This window comes from Dendrobium catenatum, unplaced genomic scaffold (assembly GCF_001605985.2).
Source record: "Dendrobium catenatum unplaced genomic scaffold, ASM160598v2 original_scaffold_144855, whole genome shotgun sequence".
NCBI lineage: Eukaryota > Viridiplantae > Streptophyta > Magnoliopsida > Asparagales > Orchidaceae > Dendrobium > Dendrobium catenatum.
The window spans coordinates 373,086-396,666 of NW_021463285.1; the positions used below are offsets into that span (position 1 = coordinate 373,086).

At 33.0% G+C, this 23,581-nt stretch overlaps 3 protein-coding genes across 3 annotated transcripts; 2 read left to right on the forward strand and 1 right to left on the reverse strand.

Annotated features, from left to right (window-relative positions):
• The first annotated feature begins 569 nt into the window (after positions 1–569).
• LOC110113208 (MADS-box transcription factor 21-like) lies at positions 570–13,109 on the forward strand. The gene is made up of 7 exons (XM_028692208.1): positions 570–751; positions 7,227–7,302; positions 9,669–9,733; positions 9,988–10,087; positions 10,427–10,468; positions 10,582–10,623; positions 12,752–13,109. The coding sequence occupies exons 1-7, from the start codon at positions 570–572 to the stop codon at positions 12,914–12,916; spliced, it is 672 nt and encodes a 223-aa protein (XP_028548041.1). The 3' UTR covers positions 12,917–13,109.
• Positions 13,110–15,790: 2,681 nt separating this feature from the next.
• Positions 15,791–18,392, reverse strand: LOC110113255 (chlorophyll a-b binding protein CP26, chloroplastic). Its single transcript, XM_020845746.2, has 6 exons — positions 18,155–18,392; positions 17,973–18,057; positions 16,706–16,756; positions 16,465–16,585; positions 16,257–16,391; positions 15,791–16,184 (listed from the first exon to the last, which is right to left on the reverse strand). Exons 1-6 carry the CDS (start codon positions 18,372–18,374, stop codon positions 15,924–15,926), a joined length of 873 nt encoding a protein of 290 aa, XP_020701405.1. The 5' UTR covers positions 18,375–18,392; the 3' UTR covers positions 15,791–15,923.
• Positions 18,393–20,098: 1,706 nt separating this feature from the next.
• On the forward strand, positions 20,099–22,824 carry LOC110113221 (fructokinase-2-like). Its single transcript, XM_020845690.1, has 3 exons — positions 20,099–20,351; positions 21,392–21,480; positions 22,672–22,824. The coding sequence occupies exons 1-3, from the start codon at positions 20,108–20,110 to the stop codon at positions 22,822–22,824; spliced, it is 486 nt and encodes a 161-aa protein (XP_020701349.1). The 5' UTR covers positions 20,099–20,107.
• Positions 22,825–23,581: the final 757 nt, after the last annotated feature.

A 23,581-nucleotide genomic window follows, 5' to 3' on the forward strand; every position in this document is an offset into this window, starting at 1 on the left:
CTGTAGTTAAAGGCTTATGCATGCTTTAACATGTTCCTCAGGCACATCATAATTTCATGGCTTCCTTTAAAGGGAAACCACACAGATCCCATACGATAGCCATGCATAGGCCCATTTCCAGCATATCTCGGAACTCGCCTTCCATCTTCTCCTTCTTCCTTTCCCGGCGAGGGTTAAAGCTGCTTCCCTTCCCATTTGGTAATCCATCTCCTGCTCTCTCTCTCTGTCTATCTCTCTCTCTTACTCTCACTAAAATTGAACTGAAGATAGTTACTTTTAGTCTGTCTTCAGTAGAAGGTAAGAAGCCATGGCTTCACAGAAAAGGAACTTTTCTCCTAAGATGAAAGAGGAAAACAAACGAAATTAACCTGTAGTTTACTTAATTAGCTAGTTCTTTTATATCCAGATTTAAAAATGTAAACTTTTCTTGTTCTAGTTCCAGTTTGCATGAGACTTATAAAGGGGTAGAAAATATTGATACTGTAAAATTAGAAACCCTAACCTTAACTTAACCCTAAAAGCTTCAGTTATTTCAGTTTCAGGTGGGAAAAAGTGAAGGAGATCGATAGATGGGGAGAGGGAAGATTGAGATAAAGAGAATAGAGAACACAACAAACCGACAGGTGACTTTCTGCAAGAGAAGGAATGGACTGCTGAAGAAAGCTTACGAGCTCTCTGTTCTCTGCGACGCTGAAATCGCTCTCATCGTCTTCTCCAGCCGCGGCCGCCTCTATGAGTATTCCAATAGCAGGTCTCTTTAACTTTCTTCTTCAGCAGCTCTACTTTCTGATATGTATAAACTAGTTAGTTAGCTAGTAATTATCAACCTTATAATATTATATACTGGTTTTGTGTTAGTATTTATTAACTGATGGTTGTTAATTGTGCGAGCTATGTGACAGTAATTATTATAGTTTTTTTGGGTGATATTTGCATGATATTTATAGTTTGTGGATTAACAATTTAACCTTTCTATATATATGAGATTGTTAAGTAAAGCCAATTAAGATTCAATTATAATAAAGATTGAAGGAATTTGGTGGAAGAGAAACAAACAGATCTTAGAGAAAGAGAAATTAATGAGAGAGTTTTAGGATGAGAAACAAATAGATCAAATTAGCATTCAATTCTGATGATTTATGAGAGAGATAGAGAAAAGAAAGAAGATGAGTAGAAGTATATATAAGAAGATAATTAGGAACTTCTTAAGAATTCTAAGGCCAAAATAGAAGTGAGCAAAAAAGACTATATAAGTAGGTGTTGCACCACCCTTTTTTATGTAATTTTTTCATAGTATATTGCCCTCTCTTAGGTGGCCTCTTTTCAAAAAACATTGCAACATATTTATTAAAAAAATCATCCATGTCTCTCTCCTCTCCTTATTTATGAGAGAGAAGAAGAGGAAGTATAAGAGAAGATAATGAAGAAGGATAAAAACTAAAAAGAGCAAGATAAGTAGAAAGAAAAAAATGAATGAAAAGGGTATAGTGGATTCCCATGGGATGTCATAAGCTAATTCATGGTTTTATATATTATTTACTATTTACTACAATCAAAATAATTAAGGTTTACAAAATTATAATATATGATAAAAATTTCTGTAGAATTATTTTAATAAAATGGAGGATAATAATTTTAAGGCAATTTGTAATTTATTTCACCTCATTCAAAGTTTAAATGAGAGAGAAATCATTTAAAGAAATGTACAACATTGTTGTAAGAAAATATAATAATATGTTTCTGGCAATTCAAAGCTAAAAGAGCGTATTTTATAATTTTATAAACTATAAACTCAATTTAATTTATTAACTATTAAATGAACGATAAGTACTTAGTTTAATGTTTGCTCCATGAAAAAGAGAATATGTTTCATAAATTGTAAAATTTTTATGCACTATAAAAGAAATATTCAAATATAACATACACACACACATGCACTTAATGTAAGATATTTTGACTATTTAAAATAAAGATAAAAGGGATTTTTATTCCTCTCGAAATAGAGTTGAATAGATTCTAATAATTTCAAAGAATCATTGTTGTTATCGATAAAAAATTCATGATGAAAGAGTAAGAGAGTTTTGTGTCTTAGTTTCGCATGATGATATGATACATGAACAAATACATGAAAATAACATGGGTAATGCTCGAGGTTTTATGTGAAAAAGCTGAAAATGAGAAAAACAACGAGGCCCTACCTAGCAAAAATGATTCCACAATGTAAGCACTAATTACGATCCCTTAATATTAAGATGACAATATTACATGAGTATGAAGAGTTGGTAGAAAATATCCTTGAGTTGCTATGAGGTGAAAGGCGTGTAGACGATTTTGGCCAAGTGACAATGGTCCGATAATATTGGTTGGGCGGCGACAATCCATAATGATGATTTGATGGTTGTGGTGTATTGGTGAATGTCCATTGATTGTAATGGTCAGATGACGATAGTCTAGCGGCAATGATCTGACATTGATATTCATACAATGGTCTAATATGGCAATTGGGTGGTAGAGTTCTGACATTAGTAGCCCAGTGATGGCAATAGTTTGGCGATTTTGGTAGGGAGAGTATGGTTCAACGATAATAGTATTTGGGTAGCAATAACTTTCCTATAGTTATCGGGCAGTGACAATCACAATTTGATGTTGGTGGTCCAACGATGATAATAGTCTGATGGCTTTGGTTGGGCACCTGCAGTTTGATAACAGTGGTCAAGAAGTGGTTCAATGATGGAGGTTAGATAGTTTTTTGATGATAGCAGTCAGGTGAATAGTTTGATGTGACATGAAAGTACTTGAGTGGAGCACTTGGATTCTTCAAACCTCTGAGCTTTCTTGAATCTCAAGTCAAAGGGTATTTATATAATTTCTTTTTTATTGTTATACCCTATAAATATGAAGAAAATACATAACACTTCATTGGATTGTCCATACTAATTCTCTTGATTATAGAGCATTCGTTAAATATTTAAGTGCCTTGATGTTAGAAGAAATAAGTGTTCTTAGGCTCATTGGATTCATCTCATCGATATGCTTGATTTGAATATAAGCATGTTAATTTTGGAGATTATTTGGTCCTTCAACTTATATCTCAAAATTTCTAACTATTCTCCAAACTCTTGGCCTGGATTTATTTGGACTTGGATCAAATCATTTTTGCTGACATAGGATTTGTCTCTTCAAGACAATCAATTTGATTTACTTTTATCAAAATTAGAATTTGAATGGTCATGAATTTAATTCTATAAATTTTTATTTCAAATATGCAGCGAGTTTTATTCCTAATTAAGCCGATTTTTTATGGAATATTAATCATAATAATATTCTCAAAATCACCATAATTTTTTTAAGACTTATATCTATTATATTAAAAATATAAATAATTAAAGTTAGAATAATTATAATAAATAAAATGTTTAATGCTAATACATAACCATTACAGCAAATATTATTTACTTTTACGATTATAACACAATATATTTCGTTCATTAATTTGGACTTCAAACAAACGAAATCTCATTTTTTAATGTTCTGACAAAATTAATAATATTGCATTTTAATGTGTGTTGACTGTTGACTATACCAGGAGGTTTTTATGTGTCCAATATCATCCACGTGGCATTGATTTGGATGTCCTGCGTTCTTGCTTGACTGAGATTTCATTTGGGACGGTTTTTTTACTGTTTCTTAAAATATTTTTTTTACAAAAATTAAAATTTTTATAGTAGAAAGTTTTTTTAAGCAGTGAAAAATTCATCCTAAATGAAGCCTAAGGCTTCATTTGAGACAACTTTATTACTGTTTTTTAAAACAATTTTTTAGTATATTTTTTTTTGAATTATTTTTTTTACTAGAAAATTACTTAATTAAAAAAAAAAAAGAAAGTTGTCCCAAACAAAATCTAAATATGTTAATGAAAGAATTTCATATATCATTAGAGGTTGAGCAACATTTTAGGAGTTCCACATAGGCTTTGTCTAAGGCTATTTTCTTAATATTGCTTTCTAGCTAAATAAGCTTTTTAGCATAAAATTTTTTTAACTAAGAAGCTAGTTCAAAAAACAACAAGAAAGCCATCCCAAATGAAGCCTTATTCACCATTAGAAGCAATTAGAGAACTTAAAGGATGATAGCAAATAATGATGTGATATTTGGATTAGCCAATGAAATCTAGATGAGGGTTATTGTGTTCACTCATGAAGACATTATAAGTTCAGCTGCATGCATGCACATTGCCATAAATTCCATAAAATTGGGGTAGAAATTTTACTGAAACATCAATCATATTAATTTGATCATAAATATTCATTTCTATAATTAATATTATACAAAAGTTTCATTAAAAACTATACTAAAAGTAAGGAAATATACTTACAATAGAAACATCAAAGTCTTTCATTTATACAAGTGCCAAAGTTTACATCCTCAAAAGGAATATGCATTGCATAATCATCACCACCATTCCATATGCATTAGCTATTATATTAACATCAAATTTATAAAAAGAGTAACATTATACTTACAATAGAAACATCCTCAAAAACTATACTAAAAGTAAGGAAATATACTTACAATAGAAACATCAAAGTCTTTCATTTATACAAGTGCCAAAGTTTACATCCTCAAAAGGAATATGCATTGCATAATCATCACCACCATTCCATATGCATTAGCTATTATATTAACATCAAATTTATAAAAAGAGTAACATGATACACATCTATTAATAATATTCATATTCATATTTTCTTTAATTACACATGTCCCTTGTCTTTTTCTAAAGTCATCAATACATTATATGTAAAAAATGATGACTAAAGGCTAGTAGGTTATAGATAATGTATCCAATCATTCAATATATCTCTAACATTACCACTATAGAAACTCTCCCTCATTTTATGTCATCACATGAAACATGCCATACTCTATATTCATAGATCATTCATTAGTCATTGGATCAACTAATAATTAAATAATGCATCATCATCATCATCATCATCATCATCAATACATTATATGTGAATAACGGTGACTAAAAGCTAGTATTTTACACATAATGTATCAAATAATTCAATATATATCTCACATTGCCACTAAGAAAACTCTCCCTCACTCTATGTCATCACATGCAACATGCCATACTCTATATTCATAGATTATTCATTAATCATTGGATCAACTAATAATAAAATGATGACGCATCATCATCATCTAATAACTCATTCAAAATTCAAATGATCATAATAATAATCTTCATAAGTTGGCCTTCTAGAATTGATATCTTTACTTGGGTCATTTGGGTTTAAGACATTTTTTGGTCTTAAATGTCACTAATTAAACAATTCATCAAAGGTTTTCAAATAATTTTATCTAATCATTCTCATCTAAATCTAAATCAATGTATCATCATCATAAAATTATTTATATTAACCAATTTACTTCTTCAACTATATCATCATCATGAATTCATTAATAATAAATTACTTGTATAATACTCAAATCATATATATATTTAAGAAGTCAACACATTACTTTATCTACGTATATTAATATAAACTAAATTTTGAAGAGTATAACAAAATTCTAATCTATATATTTTTAATTTATTTACTTTTTCATTGTTAGTGACATGCATAACAAAATTATTTTCTTAAGCTAATGTTAGATATGTAAATAAAAAAATTGAATGGTATGGTTGTAAATTTTTTTTTGTTGATAAAGAATACTGAAAATAATAAATCGCGTCTGCGAGGAAGGAAGAGAGGGATAAATAGGTTATAGTAGCGGGCCAGCGGGAGTAGGGAAAAGAGAAAAATCGCATCTGCAAGGGACGGAAATGTTCGGATGCGATCAAGAAGAAGAAGCGCTGGAGCTGGTGGTAGAGCAAATGCGGTGCAGATTGCGATTGGCTCGCCGGCGTACGCAGAGAGGGTGAAGGCTGAAATGCAGGGAGGCGATCAGGGAAGGGTTTACAGAGCTACATATGTGGGGATCGATGTTTTCTTATAGAGTACGGTCGGTGAGGAACTAGGTGTGGCTTTTGTAGTGGTTTCAAATGATGCTTGGAGAGATAGGGAGAGGGATTACCATTAATGTTACTAGTATTTTTTGATGTTATTTGATTAACCATATATTACCCTAAACCGTAGATGTTCATACGCGTTTCTCATTTAGATATTTTTAAGATCGTGAAAGTGATATTAGTTATATGTTTGGTAAAAAAATAATTATCTTTGTTATTTATATATTGACACCATTATTTCTCACATTTCATATAAATATCTTTGCAATTTATTGTTTTATCTTCAGAATTATTTTGAATGCCTTAATTTTTTTAAATTGATTTCTTATGTAAAAATAAGAAATTTATGGGCATAGATGTCTCCATAATATGATAAAGATAGTATCAACATTTTGCTTTTTATCTTCAAATCATTATAAATATATTTCTTGTTTGATAAAAATTAATTGAATATGATCAATCAAACATGAGATTTTGACTTTTTAATGTGAAATTTGATAAAAAAATATATTAGGATATCTTAACATAAATTTTTTAGGATTTACAAGATAAATAACAAATTGAATCTAAATCTAATCCTACATAAACCTATGAAATTCAAAATTTAAACAAACTATTATCAAAAGGAAAATTAATACTAATTTCAAGCTAAAATAAATCTAAAGTATTTAATAAATTGAAATAACTTCTAAAATGGCTATGAAGTCACACTAAATTAAAGGAATTTTCTTATGCCCAATACCACATGGCACACCTAAATTGACACACTTGTTGCATATAGTCTCATATACCAACCCCAAGTATAAGGGATGAGAGTGTAAGAGATTAGAATGTATTCTAGAATCCATAAATCCATTATCACAATCAGTGACTAGTGACTAAAAAACTATTGAATGCTCTTGTAACGATTAAGACAGTTTGTAACCAGAATCAATGTTTTTCATTGCTAAATAATTGTAATTAAATGCTAGTACAATATCTAATTTATTTAGTAACAATTACAGCTGCATTTACTTCACATTTTGTCAAAGTCAGTTTTGTTGTGACCCAGAAATGTCACTTTAATAATCCATGAGTCTTACATTCCTACTGAAAACGTGAATTGATTATTCCCATAGCAACCCAAGTTTATGTTTGTTAAACTTTTGGAATAATTGCCTATATTTTTAATCTAATCAATCGGCCAATTGTTTTGCATATTTAGCACAAATTCAACAATCGAGAGGTACAAGAAGGCATGCGCTAACAGTTCAAACTCTGTTGTGGAGGTTAATTCTCAAGTAAGTACTTTTGATTTTACATTAAGTTTATTAACTATTCCCATTGATGGGTTCGGCATGTTGCTTACTATGTACCTAGTAAGCTTTATTCCATATTTTCATCATTCTTTTACTCAATTAAAATCTATCTCGTGAAAGTATACAATAAAGCATCCATTTTGTTTTTAACAAAAAATTGAGAATAATTGACGTAAGTTTTGATAGCATATTTTATTGGACAAACATATGGAAACATATGATGTTACAGTTGTTCAAATATATGGGTGTAACCGTCTAAATGTTTGGGAATATGCAAACTAGCTAAAAAGTTCAATGGCCACAGTAAAGAAGAAATTAGCCTATAAAAACTTTCTTAGCTTTACTAAAAAAAGGTGCTTCAACATTACTAGTAGATCAATTTCAAATGAAGGAAAACAACAAAAAATTTTATTGGATAAATAACAACAACAACAACAACATCAAGCCTTTATCCCACTACGTGGGGTTGGCTACATGAATCCTTTTTCTCCATTGTGTCCTATTAAAAGTCAAATTCTCGTTTAAATCTAATAAAGAAAGGTCATTCCTAATATTTTATAACCAAGTCTTTTTAGGTCTACCCTTACCTTTCTTAACATGTCAAATCTAATACCTCTACTCTCCTAACCGGGTATTCGGAAGGCCGCCGTTTTATGTGACCAAACCATCTAAGGCGACTCTCTCTAATCTTATCTTCTACTGGAGCTACTCCAACCTTTTCACGTATATGCTCATTTCGTATCCTATCTCTAAGGGTAAAGCCACTCATCCACCTGAGCATCCTCATCTCTGCCACACTTAACTTAGTATTATGCTTCTCTTTTAATGGCCAACATTCGGCACCATAAAGCATTGTAGGCCTCACTACCATCTTATAGAATTTTCCCTTAAGTTTGAGGGGTACATTTCTATCACATAACAAGCCCGATGCATTCCTCCACTTCAACCATCCAATTTGAATTCTGCTGATAATATCCCCATCTATTTCACCATCACTCTGAACAATAGATCCAAAATATCTAAAACGTGTACTCTTATTAATGATTTGATCGCCCAAAGTCACAATCCCCTCACTAGGTCTATTACTACTAAAATTATACTCCATATATTCTGTTTTAGATCTACTCAAGCGAAAACCTTTAGACTCTAAGGTTGACCTCCATAATTCAAGTTTACCTTCAACTCCCTCTCTAGTCTTATCAACAAGAAGGATATCATTAGCAAAAAGCATACACCAAGGTACATCCTTTTGCAAATGTCTAGTGAGAACATCCATGACTAAAGCAAAAAGATATGGGCTTAAGGCTGATCCTTGATGTAACCCAACCGAAATAGGGAAATACTTGGTCAATCCACCACCTTGTGTTTGAACACAAGTAATAGCTCCTGCATGCATATCTTTAATGATTTGAATATAAACATTATTGATTTCTTTCTTTTCAAGAACTCTCCATAGCACTTCTCTTGGAACTTTATCATATGCTTTTTCTAAATCAATAAATATCATATGTAGATCCTCCTTATTTTCTCTATATTTCTCCATCAAACCTCTTAATAAATGTATGGCTTCCATAGTCGACCTACCCGGCATGAATCCAAATTAATTTTGAGAAACATCAGTGGTAGATCTATAATAGATTTAATTTTAATTGTTTGACAAGAGTAATTGACCTCAATTGCAGTTTGAGGCTGATTGAGCTTTAAGAATCTCATGCTGCTTGTTCAAATAATTTTAGCGAGCTCTAACTGAATTTGAGCTTTAAGCAAGTTTGTTAGGCATATAAAGATGAAAAACTAAAGTAGTTAATTGAGACTATTTAGGCACATGATGTTTTTATTTCTTCTCAATTCTCATATAAACTTACGCTTGCCCTTCTTCAAGCTTGGCTGATGAAAGACTTCAAATTTAATGAGAGCGTAAAAGTGGCAACACGAAAAGATCATTTGATTGCAATATTTATCACTAACTGCTAGGTGATAAATGGTTAGATGTTTTCCTTCATTTACTTTTTTACAGCTGACATTATCTAATTACCAACATGAAGTTACTTGTCAAAAGTTACCATTAAATGAAAACGACAAGCAATACAATATAGTTTTAATGTTCTTAATAATTCTGCATACATATTAGGATCATGTAATTTTTTAATATCATGATGCTCAGATCACCTTCTCTTCAGTTTTATGTAAAAGATGACTCAGATCAGTTTATTACCAATCAACATCGTTAATTTATATTAGAATCAATTTCAGCGTTTATGTAGAAATATGCGTATAGGAATGAATATTTTTATCTGGGTGCATAAGGTTCATGTATTCATCTTCTCCAAATAATGACATGAATGCAGCAATACTATCAGCAGGAAGCAGCAAAGTTGCGTCATCAGATACAGATTTTGCATAACACAAATAGGTAAGCTGTCATATAGCAATAATTCTATTTTATATGAAAACACTGAATATGACATTGTTAAATGCTACTTGGTAAAATGTTTGGAAAAAATATCCCGTTTTTTTGGAAGCCTATCAGTGAATTACCATTTTAATGTTTGAAAGTAATTACTAAGTTTGTTCAAATATAATAACCAATATTTTCCTCCACATCACGCTTAATAATTGTGGTCGAGGATTACAAGCATTCATCCTAATGCATTAACTATCTTTCAGACACCTTATGGGCGAGGGTTTGACTTCGCTGTCCATAAAGGAACTTAAGCAACTAGAGAGCAGACTTGAACGAGGCATCACAAGGATTAGGTCAAAGAAGGTAATACATTTGGCTTTTGACTTTATCGGCTTTCGAAGGACTAAGTAGTATTTCCTCAATTAACTCAATAACAAGTAAGAAAATACAAGAAGATGTTTGAACACTGAGCCAGTAAATAAAAATTTAGAGAAGAGGCAGAATTACTTTGTTTGACCGAATTTTCTGGCACGCACCTGATAGTTTGTTCAATAATATCTTAGATCATTCTTCAAGTACTTGAAGATGCTATTGCATTTATGCTGTATTAAGGTTTACACCGAATTATATACTACATGAAGCATTTCTAGATGCATCTTACAATTTCTTTCTTACTAATTTTGTGCTCTTTTCTTTCTTAAGCATGAAATGCTGTTTGCGGAAATTGAGTTCATGCAAAAGAGGGTAGGAGTCATCATTTTGCTGTACTCCGTGAAAAATATCCTTTTCGTATTAAGTATGCAGTGTTCACTTTTTTCTATCTTCTTTTTTTTCTTACCTGTATTTTGGGTCTACAGGAAGAAGATCTACAGAATGAAAATATGTATCTCAGAGCCAAGGTAACAATAACAATACCTTCTTCAGCTCTTCAATTACTCTTGAAAATTCTCAATGCATCAACTTCTAGTATTCAAGCCAAGTTTTTATCAGAAAAACTTATCTGGAAGATATGTTCAAGAAAAGCATTGACTGGTCGAGAATATTATACAATTATTGTGTCTATTAATATGCTGAAAATACAATATCACATATCACTAATTATTATAAGCAATCAACTCCATGTGGAATAGTGTTAAAGCAAACAAAACCCACAACTTGATAACTAGTATAGCAGAGTATCTTCAATTGGTGACCCGCATGCTAGAAACACAAAAATAAAATTGAAATACTTTATATTGTGTTGCCTTGAACATATGTATAAGCAACTTGGAAGTGTATAGACTTGAAGCTTATTTAAAGCGTTTCCCCATAGAATTGGCAAAGCATGTTAGAGTCGATCTTTATTTGACTCTACATCCATAAATATGGTATATTTATTAAGCTGTCTAGAAACATAACCAGGACAAATAAGACAAATGGTATTTAGAGATTGGTAACAGAACCCAACAATTGGTATGTAATGCAATGAATCTTCCATCCTATTCCTACAACTTCTAACCCATTTCAATTAAATGGGTTGGTTGGATGCAAGTGTGGCTAATCGTGTGCACTTCTTGAAGGCTTCGTTGATTTCTCTTTTTGGAGGTTATTATTGCAGGTTTTGTTAATCCTATGAATCCCCCCAATTCAAGCTAGAATAAGACCTGCTAAAAGACTGAATCCTACTGTCATGATGTGCACGCTCTCAACCAAGGTCCCAGCACGATTTTGCCATACCCACTAAGTTCTGAAGAGCTGCTAAAAGCGGCATTGTGCCACGTGTTGTTTGCATATATCTAGCTACTCCTTTTCCGGGGAACGAATTCCTCCAGCTTACTTGTTTCTCTCCAACTATTGTCTTCTGGTTGCCTTCATGCAGTTTTATTCGTTCTCTCTTTTTCTCTCTTTCCACTCTTGTTCTCTTGTATAAACCCTTAAGCTTGACACCCAAACTTCGTCTCTCTCTCTCTCTCTCTATATCAAACCTTTATAGCATAAATCACGTCACACACCACTTTTTTAGCTATCAAGATTCATCTTGTAGCCTTTCCTATGATGTAAGCCTTGTCATGACCCGCTATGATAACTTTGGAGGTGTGCCTTATAGTCTTTTTAACATAGAAAATTATCACATTAAAATCCATTCATTTAAACTGTTTGGATAAATGTCATACCTTAAAGTCCCGATCAGCCCTTATATTTTATTCTATGCTTAGTCTTAAATGCTGTTTAGATAGAGGCTAGGAGTCATCTAAAAGATCTTTAATATTTAATGCATTTTTTCTAAATTTTAGTTTATCCAAAATTTTATGTGATGTTATGGAAATAAATTGTACAGGAAAGACTAGCCGTTAAAGACAGTTTTATTCTTAAAATAACCTATGTAAACCTAGCCGATGGTCAAAAAACTTTAGTAAACTTAGGTAAACACATCCTGCCAATAACCAAGTTAGAGCTAACAGCGAAGGCGGGATAAACTTAGAACATTGATGCTCATAATATTCGAAACAACCGAGTAGCTCATAATGACAATGCTTACTTCAGCATGAACCCTAATGTGACAATTAAGTGATATTTGTTTAAACCCTCTTTAATGTTGTCTTTTGACAAAAAATAGAGTATTTCAGAACTTTGTAAACACGGACAATTGTTTACTCCATTTTGCAAACGAGAACTAACTCTGACTTTATGCTCGAGTTTCTTGAAACTTCGATAACATTTCTAGGATTTCACTTGGAGGCAATAATAGTAGAGTTTACTATAAAACCATGAATAATATTTTGTCAGTATTTAATAAGATATTCTTATAATAATACCAAGTTTCATGGAAACCTATTAGCAACGCCATGGTTGTAAGAACCCTTGATATGTGACTATGGTTAACTATCCTTATTTGCAAAATAGGATAAACTATTATTCTTTTTTGCGTAGTTTTGAAATTACTTTCTTTTTTCATAAAAAGTTTAAACTACTGGGAGTTTATACAAATAACTCAGCTAAGAATTATAGTTTAGAATCCACATACTGATTTATGTTAGTTGTTAACAGATAACAGAAAATGAGAGACAAGCAAACATAGCCACAACTGCATCCGCACTTGATACTCTTTCCACATTCGATTCAAGAAACTACTACTCTGTCAACATGTTGGAGGCAGCAGCCAATTATCACAATCAAGACCAGACTGCCCTTCACCTTGGGTATGATAACTAAAGCTGAACAAAGCTTCATATTCTGTACTTTAAGCTAGATTTCTCTGTCCACTGAATCATATTCACCTAAGTAGACCTTCGTCCATAATATGGTAAGCTAAGTAGCTGCCTAAATTATATGATAGGACTGCAGTAAATGTTTCCAGTTGTTCAGCATTATCTTCTATCAATATGAAGATATCTTTCTTTGAGAATCTAAGATCCATAAACCAACTTTGCAGAAGATGCTAATGCATACAAATTATATTTCTTTATTGTTTGTCTCACATTTTTGGCTTTGCTGTTGACTGCTGCTTTTGGTTCCTGTTTCTTTTTTTGTTGTCTATATTTTTCTTTATGTTGGTTTTGTTTGTAATAGTTAAGTTTCGTTGGCTCTTAGGTTTTACTTCAATGATTCTATTTTTAGTGAGTCTTTGGATCTTTTAAGGACTTGTAACATCCCTTTATATTAATGCGTAAGCACCTTTGTGTGTTTTAACAAAAAAAAAAGGTTATTAATCAAAGAGAAATTATTTAGGAATGTTTAAATTACAATTGTGAGGGAATTATTTAAGTAAGAGATTTAATTTGAATTCAAAATCTAAGAGGAAATTATTTAGGGAAAAGGAGGAATTAAGAGGTGATTGTTTAGGAAAATTTTAATTACAATTGAGAGGGAATTAATTAGGTAAATAAATATAATTTGAATTCAAATTTGAGAGTGAATTATTTAGGGAAATGGAACTTATTTTGGAGGGAATTATGGGAGCCTATTTAAGGCTAACAATAGGGTGATTTTAGGAGGATGTATTGAGTTTGCTGAAATTAGAATTTCTTGGGTTGTGAGGGCTTTAGCCGACGGCTAGGGATTTGGCAGAGCCAGATCTTTCTCTCCAATTGAAGATTCAACTGTATCTTGTGTTTTTTTTCTTAGTTTTTCAATAAAGAAATTTCTTGTGTTCTTCCTAAATTTCTTGTGTTATTATTTGATTTTGTTGAAATTGCATCCACTTTCTATCACATCACTACAATATTTATTAGGAGAATTTATCATCTTGGGAAAATTATTAAGTAATTAGAAAGCAATCCAAAGAAATGATGAGGGATCTTTCATAAAAAAATAATTCATTTATGAAAGAATTATTTAAATAAGGCAACACTTGATTATACATTTATTAAATAATCAATGATAATATGATAAGTGATAAAAAAACAAGCTAATGGCCTCTTCATTATTTCACGTAACCAATCTATCATTGACATATACAAGAATATAAAGTGAAGTTGAGCCTTTCTGATAAAACAAAAATGATGGATCACTTGTGAAAGCAATTGCTGAAGCACCTGTTTTACTCCACATAGCCTTTTGAAGTAAAAAAAAAAATAGAGAAAATTATCAAAATAGTCCCTTCACTCTTTATGAAAGATCAAAATAGTCCAGAACTATATTAAATAATCATTTTGGTCCCTCAACCCCTTAAAGAGGAATCAAAGTAGTCCACCATGAGATTATTTTTCATCCTTTTTACAGATTTAAGGGATCAAAATAATTCTTTAATATAGTTAGGGATCATCTTGGTCCTTCTAAAAGAATCAATGGATCATTTTGATAAAAAAATTGAGAATTCTGATAACCTTGTTTGAATCATTTAGACTGCTTTTATCAAGTTTTCCATGAAGAAGGCATTGGACACATTCACTTGAAAATTTTCTGCATAGTGAAATAGAGTTCGGATTCTTGGGAATTTGACAATTGGACTAAAGGTTTCACTGTAATTTAATCCAAATTCTTATTTATAGCCCTGAACTACTGGATGTGCCTTATATATCTACCAAAATAGTGTGCTGCTTGTAGGTAGGTCTTGGATTGAATGAGAGCTGAAGGATGTCTTAAGCGCCGATGCCATAGCCTCGTGCTGGTATGATAGAATAGCAACTGGAGTTGTAGGAGAAGGATTCTTAATAGGATAGAACCCTCAAAAGATTGGGACCCTGATGATGGTTGTCGTTGAATGTTTAATGGTAATATCAGTGGCATCAAACAAAGCAGAACAAAGATTATATTGCAACATAGTTTTATCTTTCATTGAAGCTGATGAAGCTCATTTTTTAATTATAAAATGCGAGAACAAGTTGTAGGTTGAATTTGTTAGCGGCATTGAAGAATATAGAAAAATACAATGAAGAAGGTGGAGGAACAAGCTAAGTTGTATTGCTATCAATATAACTCCAACAGTAGTATATAGGAATTTAGTAGAGTCCAACAACAACAAGCCTTTATTCTACTACAATGGATCAACTACATGATCTTTTATTTCCATTCTATCCTATTTAGGATCATATTCTCATTTAAATCTAAGGCTTTGTTTGATATGATTTTCTTACTATTTTTTAAAGCAGTTTTTAAGTTTTTTTTTTTTTTGAAATATATATTTTTGTACTAGAAAGTTGCTTTAGAAAAAAATCATCCCAAAGACCTAAATTTAATTAGAAAAAGATTATTTTAAATGTTTTCTAACTTTTTTTTTTTAAGTTTATCTCTATCTTTCTTAACATAGGTTGGATTTAGGCTTTGTTTGGAATGGCTTCTTTACTGCTTCTTAAAACAGCTTTCTTGTACACAAATTAAAATTTTTTTACTAAAAAGTTGCTTTACGAAGCAATAAAAAAGCAGTCTCAAATGAAACCTTAATACATCAACTTTTCTAACCGAGTCATCGGAAGCCTGACATCATCCATAAGTATTAATAGATAGCTAGCAATCAATAGTTATGAATAAGTGACAATTATAAAGGAATGGATAGAATGGGGAGTGCTTGCGATCAGACATGTAATGGAAGGCTCGGATTCTTCTCTCTTAATACTTACGAAAAAAGAAAAAAATTTAAATCAAATAAAAGATCAAATCAAAACCCAGAGTTCATAATTCCATAACAATCAACATCTTACAATATCTCCACCAATAATCCCATAAACTTTTAGGCTCTACAATTTCTAATAAACTAGCAATGATAAAACAACCTCAAAGGCTACAGAGTAGGAGCTCTCTCAACTGAGCCCGATATAACAGTGAGCAAGTTATTGCCAAAAGGATCACTGAGATGCTTGGCCAGGTTCTCGACCGGTCCTTCGCCGGTCACATAAGCCTGAAGGAAGAATCCGAGCATGGCGAACATGGCGAGCCGACCGTTCTTGATCTCCTTCACTTTGAGCAGAGCAGCCTGGTCTGGATCATTGGCCAAGCCAAGAGGATCAAATGGACCTCCTGGGTGAAGCTTGTCTTCCAGATTCTATATATACAGGTTAAGATAGTTAATCAGGATGTCATCAGTTATGCGGTGGATTCGATGTTATTTCATTACCAGGCCATTAGTGATTCTGTAATACTCCGCGCCGCCCACGAGGATGACCTCGGCTGCGACGGCGAGGACGAGGTTGATGGGAATGTTCTTGCCAAAGTAGTTCAATGTGTTGCCATCAAGGAGAAGAGCTCCAGTCTGCATATTTAGGTGATTGTTTGATTGAAATTCTAAAATTTCTTCTAAGTGAAAAACAGAAAAAAGCCTTGACCTTGAACCATACGGCTTCAGGGCCACAATTTGCTCCGAATTTGTTGAAGGCCTCTGGGATGATGAAGCCAGCAGCTCCAAGCATTGCCCACCTTGCGTGGATAAGTTCAAAAGCTTGGTATCTGCAGTTTTTTTTTATTTATTTATAATAATAATAAGTATATATATATTTCCACTGGAAAAATAACTAGAAATTCCTTTTGAAGAGTGATTATTTAGGTGGATCAACATTGAACACTCACTTGGCAAAGTCAGCTGGTTTCTTGCTCAGTCCAAAAGGATCATAACCGTAGCTGCAAAACTTCTATATTAGTTGAGGATTTATAGCTATGATTATGATAGGAAATACTTGATTATTTGATAGGAAATACTTGATTTCAAGTAGTTCCTAGCCAAATCTAAAATAGAACAAGGAGAAAACTGTTGTTTTCAGCAGTGGGCAGCAGTTTTGCATAATAAAACAATGAGAGATCGTGGAAAAACTGAGAGAAAACTCAAGCAAGAGCTTGTATTTTACTAGTAGGCGAATAAAAACAGCAAAGATACAATTTGTTCTTTAATCCGACAGGAAGAATAACTTTCCAATCTCCGGCAACGCCAAGAGCCCAAAGCAAGAAACCCTAGATCTCAAATTGTCATTCAAATTCAAGCTAACCCTAATTCCCTCATATTCCTCCTAATTAACATGAAAGAAGGATTACAAATTACCTAATCACCATTTACCTTCAAATATTTTCCCCCAAAATCACATTAAGCCCCTCATGGGGCCCACAGGACTTCCGCCCCTACTTTCTCCCGTCTGGAGTAAACCAGGACCGGTCCAGCCGGCCCTTCCTGGGCCGGCGGCATATCAGATTATTACATCAACATATGTAGTGTCTGATAAATGAGAAATTATTTTGTGCAAAGAACAGATGCAGAACGTTATTCGAAGACCAACCAGAATGCACAACGTCAACGGTACCGAGCGAAAGAGTGATATGGTGCATTTTGATTTGTTTCCGAATGGCTTTCAGCGTTCGCACAGAATAATTAATCCTGATATATATAGATCAGGACACTAGCATTTAACTTCTTTTGTTATGTGCTAGATTGGAAAATAATAAATAAAAAAATTCTTAGATTTTGCGTAGAATAGTTTTTGGCCACTGCTTTTTTATTGTTATCAAAGTATTTTTATATTAAAAAAGATGTTTTAAAAAACAGTGATTCTCAAATGTTTGTGTGCTCAAGCGAGATAAAGTTTGTCCTTGTTGTTATTATTGTGACTTTAATTTTATGTATCACATTTTATCTTGAAATATAATTAAATTTTTTATATCATATATTTTTAAGCGTGAAAAATATTTTTAACCCTAAAACTTTTTCCTTCTATTTTGCACACATTTTACAGCCGATAAAACAATTCATAATAATTTTTTTTGGTTAAAAAAAATAATTTTTTTGGTAACAATTGTAACTTATTCAAGCAATCAAAAAATCAGCAATGGAAAAGAAGTGTATACTCACTCTCCGGGAACTTCTCCGGTGAGGTATTCCGGCACATCAGACCGATCAAGAAGCCCCTCCGGCAAGAAGATCCTCCTATCAGGACCTATAATTAAAGCAATTCAAAATCACTATACTCCATTAAAAAAAATACACATGAAAATGGATTTTCGTCAACAAATTTCTTTTATTTAGTTACATACCATACCACTTGGCCAGTTCTTCACTGACCGGGGAAGCAGGGACGGCCTTCGACTTGGCCGGAGCTTTCTTGGAGAAGAGGGCGACGATCTTTGATCCGGAGGCCGATGAAGAAGGTGGAGCAGCAGCACGAACGGTGGTGATTGAGCCGAGCGAGATACCGAACATCTCAGAGTGGCCTAGGGCGGCTGGAGCAGCGGCGGCGGTCGCAAGGGAGGCCATTGGTGAAAGGAGCTCCGGCGAAGATATGCGTGTGGCAGGAGAAGGTGTGGAGTGAAGGGGAAAGGGAGGGGAACTAAATGAGAAATCTAGTGGATGTGGGTTGACCAGCTGGCTTGTGGTGAGATGAAACGCAATCTAATGCGAAGATCTGATAGGCTTGCAATGCTGATGTGGAAGATTAAGAGGCTGACGTGGAGGAATTCTGTGCATGAGTTCTCCCTGTAGTGGATAGGGGGGAAATGAGTGAGGATTGAGGGCTTTTGATAAGAATTTTATATATAGCCGTATATTTTAAGTATATATTTGAAGCAACTACAGTTTTTTCTTAAGTTAACTGTCAGATTTTTTTTTTTTAAAAGTTATTATGAGTATCATAATTTTTTTTTAAAGTTATTATGAGTATCTAAGTCAAATGCTCTGATTGAGCTCGGCTTGTGGCGACGGACGCGAGCTCTCGAGGCATAATCGTCTCTTCTTGCTTCGATCTCTCTTCCATGGTTCACGCGACGGCGCCCGAGCTTTTTCTTTTGCGCTTATGCCCCTGCTTTTGCGCCTGGGTTGCACTACTGCTTTCTGCTCCTTCCAAACTCAAGCCGCTCGACGAGTAATCGAGTCGAACTTCATCTCAATTGAACTCGATAATCCAAGAAGCTTGAAAATATGCTTGAGCTTAAAACTCGATAAGTTTGACTCGTGAGCCCGTTAATGAGTCGAGCTTGAGCAGGCTCGGAGTCGACTTGACTCGTTTGCACCCCTACCCTAAATAGATCCTTGGAGTTGTGGAGCAATTATTACATTCGGTGTCCGAATGCGTTCAGAGACCAATAACCACGCGCCACGTCACCTAAAACTCGGTATTGCTCGGTATACATTCAGACCGTTCGATTTTTGATCGGATGTAATAATTTCTCGGAGTTGTAGGTGTGAGTTGAGTGTAGTATATTTCTTGAATAATTGGATTTTGGTTTATTTACATTTATTTATTTAAATAATAAAATAAGTCTTACAAAATCTTAGAAATTTGATTTAAATAAAAAAACCTCATTAGTCTATATGTTTGTGTTTAAGTAGTTCATTAAATTTTTTTATCAAACACTTCTTTAATGATGATTTTATTTCATGTTTATTAATTTATTTTATGGTTATTAGCTATCATATTTTATTTCTTGCACTATACGATGGAAATTTATACTTCAAGCAAATAGTTAATTGTTTTTTGTGGTTTAAATGTTATGGTTTGGAGATAATTTTTTTCCTTAATACTTTTTTTTTTTTTGTATTTCTAAAAATTTTAGTGCACCTCTATAAATACACAGCTCACCTTGGCTTGTTGGTTGAGAGCTTATGCTTCCAACTAAGAGGTCTTGGGTTCGAGTCTTTGTGTATGCGTTGTGTGTGTGAGTTTGCCTTAAATGGCCTAAATGTCCCAAAAAAAAAAAATTTTGCTGAATTTTTAATTAGGAAAATCTTGTCTCTTTTGGCTCCCATGGCGTCTTCTCAGTTTTTTTTTTTTTTTTTTTTTTCTGATGATCGGTCTGAGATGAAAGTCAAATTCGATCTCAATCCCGTCGATTCGAACTAACGCCCTCACACATTATATACAAACAGGTTGGGGAAGACGAGTTCGATCGGCCGGGTACATGCTCGTACGTGAACATTCCAAAGCAAAACGGAGTGGAGACAAGCGGCGTCCTGTTCGACCGGCAAGCTTGAACGGCGGCGAGCGGGAATTCATGTTTTATCGCAACCCGAGCGCGGGCATGTTGCTGACTGAAAAGGAAGTCAATATGGATCTCATTCTGCGCTCCGACTTATTCCACTTTGGGTCTATCAGCCTGATTTCCGAGCCTTGTCGCTCCGCCCATCTCGCCGCCTTGCGCGCCGCTAAAGCTGCTTGTTGTGTGCGGAATCCGAACACGTTTGGAAGCCAATTGGAGCGCCCCCACGTCATCTCTAATGGGCCTCCGAACATGACATGTTCGGATTCGGCACATAATAATTTTCCATTCTTATGATCCTAATGTCTTACACTTCGGGAGGGAAAATTATTAGGTCCGGACATCCAATAAAAATTTGTCATGTAGACTGTGTTTTGACTGTGCTTTTTGACTACGCTTTAATTGTGCTTTGACTGCGCTTTACTTTTGCTTTTGGCACGCTTGACTTAAAATTCTGCTGACACGTGCCAGTTTTTTAGTGGATGTCCTAACGTATCTCTACGTCCGGTGTCCTGACCTAATAATTTCCCCTTCGGGAGGAGGCTTCATGTCACCCGGTACGCCGCGGTATAAAAAATGGGTGATGTGGCGTGTAAGTGAGTCGAGTCGATTCATTAGTTTGACTTAATATATGGCAGAGTTGAGCTCGATTAACTAACGATTCAAGTTTGAGCGAGCCTTCAATTCGCTGGTTGTTTAAAAAATATTAATATAAAATGCAATTCAAAAATAGAAAATTTAAGAATTTTTAAGTATAAAATTATTAAAAATTAAAAAGAAATTATCTCATTTTCTCATATTGAGTGATTTTTTATTATTTTTATTCTAATTTTTCATTATTTTAATTATTTTATTATAATAATTCTTTGAATTATAATAATTTTCTCTCATTCATAATAGAATAAAGCTCGAACTAGATTAATTAATCAAGCTCAAGTAGGGATAATTGGAGATTGGTTTGACTCTTTTATATTATAATATATGAGGATGTGCCTGAATATTATTTAAATTTGCTTTAAGATTAGTAATGTGTATATGAAGAATTTGTATTACACGTATATTAATTATTAAGAGACATCTAATGATATTTATGCCTATCAAAATATAATTTGTTTAAAAATATCTTGGTAAAATTAGTAAGATCTTATTTATATTTGATTTATTAAATAAAGGAACTTATAGAAATCAGTCATTTAAATATACAAATGTTATTTTATGAAAGAATATGAGATGTTAGTATTATCTAAATTAAAATACATTAATAAGATTTTTGAAATTATATTATATTTCAGTATTGAGTCAATATTCTTTTTTTTGTTTTGGTTAGTGATGATGAAGAGGCGTTTCTCACTGATGTAGATCCTCATGATGAAGAGAAATTTTTCTGTGTGGAGTCTTGAAGGGACAGAATCGTCTGGATATGTAAATGTATACACATTGCACAAAGTGTGTGTATATATATGTGACACACATTATGTATACTATATACAGAATGCGTGTACAATCACAGTCCGGACGGTTCTTCCCGCCCGCGGTTCTTCCCGCCCGGACTCCACATATAAAAAGTTCTCCATGATGAGAGGAATGCACTCTTCCTCTGATTTGATGGCATGAAGCTCCAAAATCACAGAGTTGCACCACACTAAGAAATTCACTATAAAAAAAGGAGAAATTATATGGATCTTTCACACACTTTTTCAGTCTTCACGCTCTTTCATACACCATAAAATAATCACCATGCAGTTACAACTCACACAATTCAAAGAAAAAAAGCAACTTAGCGTGTCTGTCGTGTCGTGATGTAGGGTTTACAGTGCACAATGTTCTCTATCTCATAGCGCCTTAGCATTGGGACTACAGCTCGACCGATAGAATTGATATTTGAATCAATAATACAACGTACCCAATTGATCCTATATAGTATCATGTTGCTCTAATTTATTCCCTCATGAATTATAAAAAAATTGATTCAAAATAATCCCTTTGAGACTAAATTAGGATTAATTTTTAAAGTGGGACTAAGTTAGAATCGTTTTTTTTTATAGCAAATACATTATGAGCTCGAGGGATCATTTTGGATTAGTTTTGTACATTAAAGAGATTAAATTGGAGCAATTTATATACCCGAATATACAAAATTGAGTATAATTTTAAAAAATTTCTGTTCTAAAGTAATAATAATTGTCTCATGAAAGATGAATAATATTGTGATATTTATTTTTTATATATTTTAGTGTTTCAAAGGTTAAGGTGGGTGGATATATGAGCAATTATTACGTCCTCCGACCGGACGTAGGTTCTCCGACCGGACGTAGAGCTATGTCCGGTCGGAGCTAAAATCGCACAAAAAAATGAGAAATGCCGAGCAAATACCTAGCAATACCAAACAATAACGAGGAATACCATCATGTGAAGACCTAATACCGAGCTATACCGAGTTTTTCCTAGAAAAAATCGGTAATTTTTTTTATAACTCAGTATTGCTTGGTATAGCTCGGTATAACTCGATATTGGTCTTCACATGATGATATTCCTCGTTATTACTAAATAATACCTAGCAATACCGTATTTTTTGGTAGGATTTTAGTGCCGACCGTACGTTCCTCTACCTCTTTATTACTAAAAGTTCGTGGATATATGCGGTGAAGCCCGTGGACACAACTGGAGCTGGCGATGCTTTCGTTGGATTCTTTCTGCTTTCCATTGCTAAAGATAGATCCATCTTTAATTAAGGTTCAAAGTTTTCCTAATTTTCAAGTCTACCATTTTTGTGAGGCTTGGATTTTTGTTTTAAAGTATAGAGTTATTGCACAACTTAGGCTTTGTTTGAGATGAGAGTTTAGTTTGAGATGACTTTCTGACTACTTAAAGTAAATTTTTAGTACAAAAATTTTAATTTTTGTATTAGAAAATTGTTTTAAGAAACAGTAAGAAAGCGTACCAAACGAAGTCTTAGAGAGGTTTCTTATTGATTTCTAGAATAACTTTTTAGTATAAAAGTTTTTGAATTATAAATTTTTGTACTAGAAAGCTATTTTAGAAAGCAGTAAGAAAGTTGTCCCAAATGAAGCCTTAATTACCTTAGTTTTTTAATGACTTTAAGATTAATATAATCAGTTTAAATTTATAATATATTGATTTTAAAATAAAATTAATAATTTTGAGATCTAATATCATCAAATTGTCATGATTAAATAACGACTTTTGAATTCAATGTTGATGTAGCTTAATTCATATTTGGATAAACTCAAATTCAATCTAATTTTTCGGTGGGCATGCAGAAATATAGAGTAAAATAAAATGAAGAATAAAAAAAATATAATGTATTTTAAATATTTTGAGTTATCTGGACGAGTGTAAATTAATATAGGATGATAGTATTTTGTTTTATTTGAAGTAAAATGAATATAATGTTAAACCCCAAAATAGTTGTGGTTGGTGGCCGATGGGTGGCAAAGGCTGAAGGTGGGTGGTCGGTGTTGGCCCGCA